The sequence below is a fragment of the Sorex araneus genome, chromosome 1 (assembly GCF_027595985.1).
Source record: "Sorex araneus isolate mSorAra2 chromosome 1, mSorAra2.pri, whole genome shotgun sequence".
NCBI lineage: Eukaryota > Metazoa > Chordata > Mammalia > Eulipotyphla > Soricidae > Sorex > Sorex araneus.
The window spans coordinates 350,321,261-350,334,139 of record NC_073302.1 but is presented as its reverse complement, the minus strand read 5'-3'; the positions used below and the strand labels follow the sequence as shown (position 1 = coordinate 350,334,139).

The following is a 12,879-nucleotide window of genomic DNA, read 5'->3' as shown; positions in this document are numbered from 1 at the left end:
CATGTGGCACCAGGCCAGGAGCCCTATAGAGCAGCTCCAGTGCGCAGGCGGCCTCACTCTCCCACATCTCTGACCCGCTTCCATAGGGCTTGTGCCACTGGACCATTGACTTACTAGCCTCTATTTGGACTTCATACTTTATACCGGGATCATTGGTGGAGGTGAATGGGCACTGGTGGAGGGATGGGTAAACGATCACTGTATGAGTGAAATGCAAACACAAAAGTTCATAAGTTTGTAACTGTACGTCACAGTGATTCTCTAATAAAAATTTAAAACAGTATATATATATATATATATACTATTTTAAATAGCACAGAGGCAGGGTGTTTGCCTTGCACATGGAGGACCCAGGTTTGATTCCTACACCCCTCTCGGAGAGCCTGGCAAGCTACTGAGAGTATCCCTCCCCCACGACAGAGCCTGGCAAGCTACCTGTGGTGTATCCGATATGCCAAAAACAGTAACAACAAGTCTCGCAATGGAGACATTACTGGTGCCCACTCAAGCAAATCAATGAGCAACGGGATTTAAAATGTACCTCTTTTTTGAAGCATGTATTCCTTGATTTTTTGCCCTTTATCTCACATTATTTTGCTATTTTTTTTGTCTTTCATTTCTCCATTTATTCTCATTATGCCTATTTTCATTTCTTTCTACTAATGTACATTTATTACTTCAATATTTATTGTTCTCCTACTCCTCACCAAGTTCCTGCTTTCATAACATTTGCTATATAGTGAAAAAAATATGATCAGGTAACTCCATGTGGCGTGATAGAGGTAGAATCAAAAGTAGCACAGAAAGAGATGTGATTTACTCTGTGTAAAAGAGCTGAAGTCATCAAGGAAAGATTCCTCTAATATTTTTTTAATTTAAAACTTATTGTGGCACCATAGTTTATAAAAGTTATTGGTAGGGTTTTGTACATGAAACATTTCAGCACCATGGCCTCCCCCATGCCCCAGCATCCCCTCCCGTCTTAAATGGCTAGAGAACGTTTAGCAAGTTCGAGGGATGTGTGTGTATGGTGAGAGTGGACCACCTGTCTTATTCCTGAACTTAGAGGGAAGACTTATTTTTATACAAAGTACGTATAAAGGCCATGTGATCTGATGAGTCTTGTCGATGTGTTTTTTTAAAAAGCCAAAAAGTAGCAGAAAATGAGAAAACTAAACCAGATGCAGACTGGTTTTGTTCTCATGCAAATAAGCTGCTCTTTATTAGGAGCTTTTGGGGCAGCAGGTCAGATCTGAGTTTCCAGTATTTTCAGACTTTTAAAAAATTTTAAAAAATTTTTTTATTAGTGAATCACTGTGAGGTACAGTTACAAACTTATGAACTTTCGTTTTGCGTTTCAGTCATACAGTGGTTGTTTACCCATCCCTCCACCGGTGCCCATTTTCCTCCACCAATGATCCCAGTATCCCTCTCACCACCCCCACCCCATCCCCCACCACCACACCCTGCCTCTGTGGCAGGGCATTCCCTTTTGTTCTCTCTCCTTTTGGGTGTTGTAGTTTGCAATAGAGGTATTGAGTGGCCATCGTGTTTGTTCTATTCTTTCCGCATGCATCTCCAAGCAGGCCCTCCAAGCACCCTTTGCTTGGTGTTCACTTCTCTATCTGAGCTGCCTTTTCCCCAGCATGTGAGGCCAGTTTCTAAGCTGTGGAGTAATCCTTCTGGTAGGTATCTCTACTATTCTTGGGTGTCAGTATCCCATTCTGTTACTTTATATTCCATGGATGAGTGCAATCTCTCTATGTCCCTCTCTTTCTGACTCATTTCACTTAACGTGATACTTTCCATGTTGATCCACTTTATGCAAATTTCATGACTTCATCTTTTTTAGACATCATGGTTTAAAATTCTGTTAATGGTAGGATTTTTTGCTTGCACCATTTTAACACCATGTTCTCCATCGCATATCTCTACCATTGTCCCACTGTCCCCACACTCCTGTCCTTCCTCACCCCTCCCATCCATGGTAAGCTTTGTGCTGGAGGCCAGATCTCCAGCAGTTTCTGTTGTCTTGGGCTTTTGTTACTCCTCTGCCGTGGGTCTTTATATCCCACATATTTGAGCATCATTCTGTCTCTGTCTCACTCCTTCTGACTAATTTCACTCAGAATGATACTCTCCAGATCCACAACTAATATTCTACAGAGAAAAATGAGTCTGTCCTCTAATACTAATATTATTATCAAAAATAGTATTGGAAGGGCTGGAGCGGTAGCACAGTAGGTAGGGCGTTTGCCTTGCACGCGGCTGACCCGGGTTCGATTCCTCTGTCCCTCTCAGAGAGCCTGGTAAGCTACCGAGAGTATCCCACCCGCACGGCAGAGCCTGGCAAGCTACCTGTGGCATATTCGATATCCAAAAACAGTAACAACAAGTCTTACAATGGAGATATTACTGGTGCCTGCTCGAGCAAATCGATGAGCAGTAGGATGGCAGCGATGACAGTGACAGTGACAGTGCTAGTATTGGAAGAACTTGTCATAGAAATTAGACAAAAAAAGAGTTATTTAGAGCATCCAGATTCATTAAAAAAGTCAAACTGTTACTTTTTGTAGATGAGGTGATACTAAGACAACTCTAGGCTCTTAAAAAAAACCCTATAAAAACAAATTACCAAATGCTTTCTTTTCAGCAGATCAACTTTAGGAGGGAGAAACTCCAAATCAATAATAGTGAATTTTTTTGTTTAAATATTGAATGTAATCAAAGTAAAGTGAAAGTAAAGTGAAATTTACCAGTTACACATGTGGGGTGGGGGGCTGGGGAGGTGGGGGGAAGGGGGGAGGTATATCATGATTCTTGGTGGTGAAATATGTGCACTGGTGAAGAGATGGGTGTTTGAGCATTGTATAACTGAGACTTTAACCTGAAAGCTTTGTAACTTTCCACATGGTGAATTAATAAAAGAATTTTTTTAAAAAAAACCTATAACAGTAAATACATACATTTACATGACAGGCTACAAAATCAACACAGAAATCTATTGCATACTTTTATGTAAACAATGAAATAGATGATAGAGGAATTAAAAAATCTTTTTCACAATTGTACCTCAGAAAAGTAAAAGTACCCTTTGGACGTGTGCCAATCTCTGTGATGTGAGATAATATCGCATTGTCCTTTCAGTTGCAACTCTGATGAAGAACGTATTTTCATGTGCATTTGGTCATTCAAATATTTTCTTTGGAAAAGTTTCTGTTCATTTCTTCTCCCCACTTTTTGATGGGTTTGGATGTTTTTTTCTTGTAGAGTTCAGCCAGTTCCTTGAGTATCTTTGATATTAACCCTTTAGCAGAATGGTTTTGAGTAAATAACCTTTCCCATTACATAGGCTGTCTTTGTATCTTGGTCACTGTTTCTTTTGAGATGCAGAAGCTTCTTAGTTTAATGTAGTCCCATTTGTTTATCTTTGCTTCCACTTGCTTGGTCAGTGACATTTCATCTTTGAAGATATCTTTAGATTCAATATTGTGGAGAGTTTTGTCTATATTTTCTTTCATGTCTCTTTATGGATTCCGGTCTGGTGTTGAGGTCTTTAATCCATTTTGATTTGTGCCTGCTGTTAGATAGGGGTCTGAGTCTATTTTTTTTACATGTAACTGTCCAGTTTAGCCAGGACCACTTGTTCAAGAGGCTTTCTTTGCTCCATTTAACATTTCTTGCTCCCTTATCAAAGCTTAAATAATCATATATTTGAGTGAATATGTCAGGATATTCAACTCTGTTCCATTGGTCTGTGGGTCTGTTTTTATTTCAAGATCATGCTCTCTTGCTGGCACAAATATGGGGAGAAAGGGACTCTCCTTCACTGTTGGTGGGAATGCCTACTGGTTCAATATTTTTGGAAAACATAATATGAGTATTCCTCAAAAACCTAGAAATTGAGCTCCCATATGATCCAGCAATACAACTTCTGGGAATATACCCTGTGGGCCAAAAAAAAACAGCTCAAACACCATCTTCACTTCTGTGTTCATTGCAGTACTATTCACCATAGCCAGTAACTGAGTGCCCAAGAACAGACGACTGGTTAAAGAAACTATGGTTACATCTACACAATGGAATACTGCACAGCTGTTAGGGAAAATGAAGTCATAAAATTTGTCTATAAGTGGATGAACTTGAAGAGTATCATGCTGAATGAAATGAGTCAGAAAGACAGATACAGAATGACTGCGTTCATTTGTGGTATATTAAAAAATATTGATAGTAGAAGACATATCCATGGCCAGGGAAAACAGGGGCTAGGAAGATTATTCAGTGATTGAAGTCGACCACAAGTTTGTGTGAGGTAGAGGGTGAGTAAGATAGAGAAGAGATCAGGATGACAATAACATCTGGAAATGATAATACTGGACAAGAACTGAGTGTTAAATGTAGGTACAGGGATATACCGAATAACCTTTAAATATCTGCATTGCAAACCACAATGCTCAAAAGGAGAGAGAGAGAGAGAGAGAGAGGAGGAGGAGGAGGAGGAGGAAGAGGAGGAGGAGGAAGGGAGGAAGGGAGGGAGGAAGGAAGGGAGGGAGGAAGGAAGGGAGGGAGGAAGGAAGGGAGGGAGGGAGGGAGAGAGGGAGGGAGGGAGGGAAGATGGAAGGAAGGAAGGAAGGAAGGAAGGAAGGAAGGAAGGAAGGAAGGAAGGAAGGAAGGAAGGAAGGAAGGAAGGAAGGAAGGAAGGGAAGGAGGGAGGGAGGGAGGGAGGGAGGGAGGGAGGGAGGGAGGGAGGGAGGGAGGGAGGGAGGGAGGGAGGGAGGGAGGGAGGGTGGGAGGGAGGGAGGGAGGAGAAGAATCAGGGTGCCTGCCATAGAGGCAGGCTGGAGTGGGAGCGATGATGGGAGGGAGCCTGGGAACACTGGTCCTGGGAAATGGACACTGGTGGAGGGATGGGTGTTTGAACACATTTAGACTAAAACCTAATCACGAACAGTTTTGTCAGAGTCTATCTCAGTGATTCAATAATAAAATTTAAAAAATGAAATCTTAAAATAAATAAAAAATTAAAAACAAAGTATATTTAAAAAAGAAAAAAAGTGCTTTTGAAATCAGCCTAACAAAAGAAATGAAAGAATTTTATAAAGAAAATTATCAGTAATTCATCATCATCATCATCATCATCATCATCCCGTTGATTGTTGAATTTCTCCAACGGTCTCAGTAATGTCTCCATTTGTCCTAGCCCTGAGATTTTAGAAGCCTCTCTTTACTCATCTTTCCCAATGAGGGAGGCTCTTTCAGGGTCAGGGGAATGAGACCCAGCATTGTTACTGATTTTGGCATATGAATACACCATGGGGTTTTTGCGAGTCTCTCTCACGTGGGCAGGAAACTCTTGGTAGCTTGCCAGGTTTTCCCAGAGGGAGAAGTAGGCTATAAACTTGATTTTAAGTCTCTGGATGCTGGCACTGATGGGATTACATGTCGCCAGGGCCAGTCCCTAGATGTGACCGCCTAGCTACTGGAAAATGAGAAATCTGGGTAAAAGAGGCCCAGTCCTTGGAGGCTTGGAGGTCTCAGCCCTGGGTCCCACACACCTGGGTTCCTCTGCCAGTACATTCATGTGTGAGGTAAAACCAAGCTCCCGGAAGAGAGCAACGCAGAGAATCTCTTGCCCATGTGCCTGGATGTCTTCCCCGGGACCCTTCTAAGGGGATGGACTCCAGCTTCCCTCCCTGCCCCAAGCAGAGCTCCCGTGGCTGAAGACCTCCAGAGCCTTAGCCACAGCCATGCTCAAGGCCCCTCTCCACACGTTCGGATGAGACTCACGCATCAATCACTACTAAAACAAACAAAAGAAGATGCAAGGGGCCGGAGCGATAGCACAGCAGGGAGGGTGTTTGCCTTGCATGCGGCTGACCTGGCTTCGATCTCTGGCATCCCATATGGTCTCCCCAGCACTGCCAGGAGTAATTCCTGAGTGCATGAGCCAGGAGTAACCCCTGTGACCCAAAAAGAAAAAAAAAAAAGAAGATGCAAGAAAATGGAAACATACTTCTTCTTTACATGTTTGAAGGGGAAATTCCTGTCAAATTGACAGTTGTAACTGAAGCACTAGCAGATTTAATGCAGTCACACCCAGTTGTTTGTAGGATTTACTCCTAACTGTGCTCAGGGATCACTCCTGGCAAGGTTTGGGACATCAAATGCAGTGCCAGGGATTGATCCCATGTGAGTTTTGTGTATGGCGGATGCCCTGTGCTCGAGCTCCTTAGTGATATGTGTTTTAACATCATGGACCGGATGCTGTTAAAATTTATATGGAGTAATCACACCCTCAAACAGCCAAGGCAAATCTAGGAAAAGAGATTGAGGAGCAAGGGGAAGGAGGTTTTCTTTTCCCAACTTTAAGTATACTGTGTATAACTGTAGTAGGTAATCAGTGTATAACTAGAATAGAGACAATCTCAGACAGTTGGAACAGAGTTGAGAAGACAGAGGCAGATCTGCAGGTTAATGGACTAAGGAGCTAAGAATATGAAAGTGGAGCAATTTAAGCCTATCAACAAATGGTTTTGGAAAAACTGGTCAAATACATGTAAATGAACTCAGCTCCTTATCTCAGACAATGTACAAAAGTCAATTAAAAATGGATTAAATGACTCAATATCACATCTTAATCTATAAGTTATACAAAGGAAAAAATAGAACTCCCCATGACATTGAATTTAGAGGTATTTTCCGTGATTCAATGCTATTGGCTAAGTAAATGGAAGAAAAGTTAAGCAAATTGATAGTGTCAAATTAAGAAGCTTCTTCATGACAAAAGAAATGATGACCAAAATTGAAAATAAAAAATTAGCACAGACTTGGAAAATTATATACACATCATTCTGACAAAGGGTTAATACCCAAGATATGTAATGCATTTATAAACTTATCAGTTTTAATGAAAATGTAGGGAGAAGAGATATACTGAAGCTTCCTCAGAGGAGATATATGGATGACCAGTACATATGTGAAAAATATTCTGCATCACTTACAAGAAAATGCAAGTGAAAACCAATAATATATCACATCACATCAGTGAGACTTGCACACATCAGAAAGAAAAAAAAAACAGTGTTGGTGTGGATGTGCAGAAAAGGAACCCTCACCCACTGCTGGTGGGACTGTTGCCTGGTCAAACCTTTGGGAAAACAATATGCACACTTTCAGAAAACAAAGACCCAGCAATTCCTTTTCTTGACATTTATCTAAGGGCCCAAAAATTCTGTTCAGAACAGACATTTGTGCTCTGATGTTCACTGCAGCACTATACAATAAACAAAATCTGGAAATAACCCAAGAACAGGACTGGATAAAGAAGTCATCACTTGTATCACTTGTCATCCCGTTGATCTTCGATTTGCTTGAGCGGGCACCAGGAACATCTCCATTCGTCCCTGTCACATGCTAGTGTAGCCCAATGATATCTGCTCGCTCCAGGAACAGGAAGAGCCTCAAACTGTTCATTCAGGGTTTTGACAAAGAAGTCTGACCATCTCGTTGGTGGGCAGCCACACGGTCTTTTGACGTCCCATGGAATCCAGTCGGTAACAGTTCTAGTCCAGTGGTGTCTCTGAATCGCATTGTGTCCGGCCCATCTGATTTTTGACACCTTGGCAAATGAGACAGCATCCCTGATTTTTGATCGTCGACGGAGGTCGGAACTCCGGATTTCTTCTCTCACTTGAGTGAAATGTGATACTCCAAGCATAGGTCTTTCAATTCCTCTTTGGGATACCTGATAGCATTCTCATCCTGTTTGCATAGGGCCCAGGTCTCTGAGGCATATGTTAGTGCAGGAAGAACGGTGGAGCTGAAAAGATGTGCCCGGAGCCGGAGGTTCTTTGTCCTCTTAACCACTTCTTCAATGCTCTTGAATGCATTCCACGCTGCTCTCTTCCTCCTGCGCAGTTCTGGCACCAAGTCATTCCTCATGTTGAGTTCTCGACCCAGGTACACCGAGCTGCTGCATTCGGAGATGTTTGTTCTATTGAGAGCAAATGGAACGTCAGGGATTAGTTCGTTTTTCATGAACATTGATTGTTTTGCTGAGATTCTGCTGCAGTCTGACCTTTCCACACTCTGTCTAAGTTGGCCAGCATTTTGCTGCTTAGCTAACATTTGGTGTTGTGAGAACGATGTCATCAGCAAAGCGGAGGTAGTGTAGTTGTCGACCATCTATCTTCACTCCCATTCCTTCCCATTCCAGTCATCACATGACGTTCTTGAGGCTGGCACTGAAGAGTTTGGTGAAATGGCATCACCCTGCCGAATCCCTCTCTTTATGTCAATGATCACTTCCTTGTAGAATGTTGAGATCCTGGTGGTGAATCTGTAATACAGCTCATGGAAGATTTTGATGTAAAAGAAGCCATATATATACACATATATATAAATGTAAATATATATACATGTATATATTCCATTGTGTATACACACACACATTGGAATACTACTCCATGTGTAATTTGCACTACATAGATGATGAAACTGGGCGCCATCATGCTGACTTCACTCCATTGTGTGTATATATCATGCTTCTTTATCCAGCCTCACACTTGAGTTGCATTCCTAACACACCCATAGTTGTGATAGATATTACACACATGCTGTTGTGGCATAGAGATCCCAAATCATAAAGCCATCATTCTTGGTGTTCTGGGGTGATACTGGGGGTAGAACTTACTGAGTTACGATTACAAAGCTGGCTCTCTGCTACGCTCCCTGTCCATAATCACCCCTGTCTATTAATTATGGGATAATGCAAAGTTTATCCTTTCATTGATTTGGTCTATTCCATGACTTATTTGCATATGTTCAACCATCCTGGCATCCCTAGAATAAATCCCACTTGGTGATGATGAATGATTCTCTTAACTTGAGATGGTTGCCATTCCAAAGATTTTGTGTCATTTTTGCATCTATGTTCTTCAGACATATTAGTGTGTGCATGTGCTTTCCTTCTCTGACTTGTGAGTGAGAGTGATACTGGCTTCATAGAATGTCCATGGGGTACTTCTCAGTTTCATTTTTGGGAGTTTTCATTTTGGGAGGAAGAGTTTGAGCTTGACGGTTAAAATTTTCAGAATTCACTCGTGAAGCTATCTGTATTTTTGGGACAATTTCAGTATCTGTTACTAGTGTGTTTGAACCTTATTTCTTCCTGGTTCATTCTTGAAAAGCTGTTTGATTCTAAAAACATGTTTATTTTCTCTAGATTGTTCAGTTTGTTTGCATCGTAGGTGTTCATAGTGGTATTTCATAATGCCTTACATTTCTATATGATCAGTTGTTGTTTTACTTCTTTTATTCCTCATTCTCTTTATTAGAATTTTCTGTTTATCTTGATGAACCTAACAAGTTGTTATAAATTTTATCAAATCATTTTTAAAAATAACAGCTGCTGTTATTTTTTATTAATTCTTTTTTTGGGGTAGCAGGGTCCACATCCAGTGATGATCCAGGGGCTAGCTTCAAATCAGTGGGCTAGGCATAAGTCATTGCATTGGGGTGCTGCTATTTTTTAAACATGGCCCATTAATTATGAACATAAATTAGTTTTTAAAGTATTCCAGTGGAAAAAAAGCTTTGGAAAAAGTTTTGACATTTTATTTTAAAGAATGTATTTAAAAGTCAAAAACAAGTATGATTACACTAAGTATTGGTATTAAGACACTTGCCAGCCACAGATAGGTCCCTGGTACCTCCTGAGCACAGCCAGGAATGATATTGAAGCACAGAGCCTAGAGTAATCCCTGGATATCACTGGGTGTGGCTCCCAAATTCCAAACATAAATGACCCCAGTCATCAAACCTAAGTACATTCACACAAAGATAGATAGTTGCAGATGGTTTTTACAAAACTAATAACAGCTGGTGTGTTGTACAGTTTTATATTCTGAAATTTTTCTATCACATTAAATAATATTATAGTATTTTATCTTTCAGTGGCCTTCTACTTGTGAAAATGCAGTGATTTTATTTATTGCTCAATATTGACCTTCAGGTTACTTCTATTGTTTGCTACTAAACTATTATAAGATCAGTTTTGTGTCTTGATTACTCCTTAAGTTAAATTTCTAGAACATAAATTTAAGTTATAGGGATTGAATCTTTATCTTGTTTCAATAAATATTGCTAAATCATAAAACTCTACCAATTATTTTAGTGTGTCACTGCATTCTCTAACACTCCATAATACTTCAATGAGTTTTACAAATGAATGTGATAGTGTTAGTGTTTAATTTGTCTACTTGACTTAGAATACTTAGTTGTCATCACTTCTTTCTTAATTTTGTTTGCCCATATTTTTTGTCACTCTTTCTAATGAGAACTTGGTTGATATTTGGAGAACTGTTAGAAATGTTTTGCTAAAGATATCTGTTCAGTGGAATCCCATCATCAGGATAGGATGTTCTAAACACATATATGTATATAATTCTACTACCTTTACATCAAGGTGGGATATGTTTAGCTATGATTTTGTTAATAGTTGGGGATGATGTTTACTGTGAAGCATTTCATGGCTGTGGTTGCAGATCATGTTTACTGTGAAGCATTTCGTGGCTTTCCTATGTGGCCTCCTTCAGCACCGTGGATTGCCTACTCAGAACACCCCCTTTCCAGTGAGGCTTCAACAGTGGTAGTTCTTGAAGCTGGAACTACTCCCAACATGTATTGCTTTTCTAGTTTACCTTCCCTGTTTCATTCTCTTTTCCATCACCCTTACGCCAATCACTAGACTATTTATTTAATGGATTTATTTTATATACTTTATTTTCAGTATCTCCTTACAGTCATAAGGCCAGAAATTATTCATTATTGTTTTTCCACTGTTGTGTCTGAAGTACCCAAAACAGTGTCTTCCATAAACTAAGTTTATTTAATAAATCTTTGTTGAATGGGTCAAGACATTACTCAGATACTTATCCCAATGAATGATACATTTCATAGTTAATATTTATTCATTTTTAAATATCTGAAGTGAAATTGTCAAGAGACTGTTCGAATGAATGATACATTTCATAGTTATATTCATTTTTAAATATGTGAAGTGAAATTGTCATTTTGTTTGTTTTTATAGCTAACATTTCACCTATTGCAGTTGGTATCATTTACCATCATTGCCATTTTAATTTTGAGAATGAAGCTGTTTTTGACACCACACATGTGTATTATGGCTTCCTTGCTATGCTCTCAACGGGTAAGATACTTCTTCTAATGTTACTTTCCTAAAATAGCTCTATCACCTATAGTGTAGGTGGTAGAGCTGTTTGACCATCTAACTAATCTATAACTACATTTACCTGTAGTGTAGTTACCACAATTTTGCCAACTAACCTAAAGCATTAAAGCATTGTGTTTATTTCAAATGATTTAGAATGTTCATGATTTACTCTGTTAGAAATGTTGGACATTGAGAGAGAGAGAGAGAGAGAGAGAGACTGTGTACAGTGGATTAGGCACTTGCCTTGTGTATGATTGACCCAGGTTCGATTCCCCAGCATCCCACATGTTTCCCTGAGCACTGCCAGGAGTGTTGCCTGAGCAAAGAGCCAGGAGTAATACTTGAGCACTGCAGGTTGCCCCAAACAAAAATAAAATAAATGAATAATGTTAGAAACATAACTTCAAATTAGCTTTGAAAATAATTCTAAATTGTAACTGCTAATTCCATGATTAGCAGTTATGACGAGCAGATAGTGATAAGCTTCTGTTACTGTGGTAGTGTCCCATCCATAAACATACTTTTTGTTTCGTGTTTTGTTTTGTGTCCCACATCTGGCATCACTCAGAGGCCACTCCCAGCTTGGTGCTGGGATTCCAACCTGGGACCCACATACAGAACATGTACCTCAGCCCTTTGAGTGCTCCCTGGCCCCTCACAAACAGCTTTGACTTTCCTTCCAACCCCCCTTCTTTTTTGTTTGTATTTTGGGCCACACCCAGAGGTGCTCAGGACAGACTCACTTCTGATTCTAGGCTCAGGGATCTCTCCTGAAGGGGCTCAGGGACCGCATAGGGTACCAGGGACCAAGCCCAGGTTGACCATGTACAAGGAAGATTCCCTGCCCACTGTACTATCTCTTTAGCTTCCAAAACAACCTGTTCAAGTTAAAGTCTTAGAATAGTTTCTTGACCCATTAAAACTGTATCCTAAACTACTTATCAAATACTAAAAGTATAAGCATATACTTTTAATATTTGATATATATGAATTGTTCTCTTATTGTTTGGCTTAGAGAATCCTTAGGGAAAGTTAAAAGATCCAGGTCATCATTAGATCTAATACACAAAAGAACTGCCAAATATGTCAGACAGTCAGCATCTATTGATGCATGACAAAGTCCCTGAAGCTTGGGGAACAGGGCAGTTCCAAAAGTACTTCATTCATTTATTTATTTATTTATTTATTTATTTTTTCAGTTAGCTATCATATTTTTATTCTACATAATCATTCTCATCCAAAGTTTTATTTACATAATTTTATAGTCTCTTTTTTTCTTTTTTGTATGATTGTACCTTTTTGATTTTTTTATTATTTTTTAAATTAATGAATCACCGTGAGAGTACAGATACAGATTTACATATTTTTGTGCTTGTGTTTCAGTCATACACTGCTTGAGTACCCATCCCTCCACCAGTGCCTGTTCTCCACTGATGATCCTAGCATCCCTCCCATCCTCCCATCCCATCCCCTCACCCCGCCCCGCCTCTGTGGCAGGGTGTTCCCTTTTGTTCTCTCTCTCCTTTTGGGTGTTGTGGTTTGCAATGGAGGTATTGGGTGGCCATCGTGTTAAATCTATAGTCTGCTTTCAGCATGCCTCTCCCATCCCGAGCCGGTCCTCCCATCACACTGTACTTGGTGTTCCC

General features: G+C 40.1%; 1 protein-coding gene across 1 annotated transcript in view; it reads left to right on the top strand.

The window, feature by feature from the left end:
- The window catches only part of DPY19L2 (dpy-19 like 2), a 151,234-nt gene that overhangs the window by 125,042 nt on the left and 13,313 nt on the right, over window positions 1-12,879 (top strand). The window contains exon 18 of the mRNA XM_055128523.1: window positions 11,090-11,209. Within this exon, the coding sequence (XP_054984498.1) occupies window positions 11,090-11,209 (120 nt within the window). The remainder of the gene's footprint in view (window positions 1-11,089; window positions 11,210-12,879) is intronic.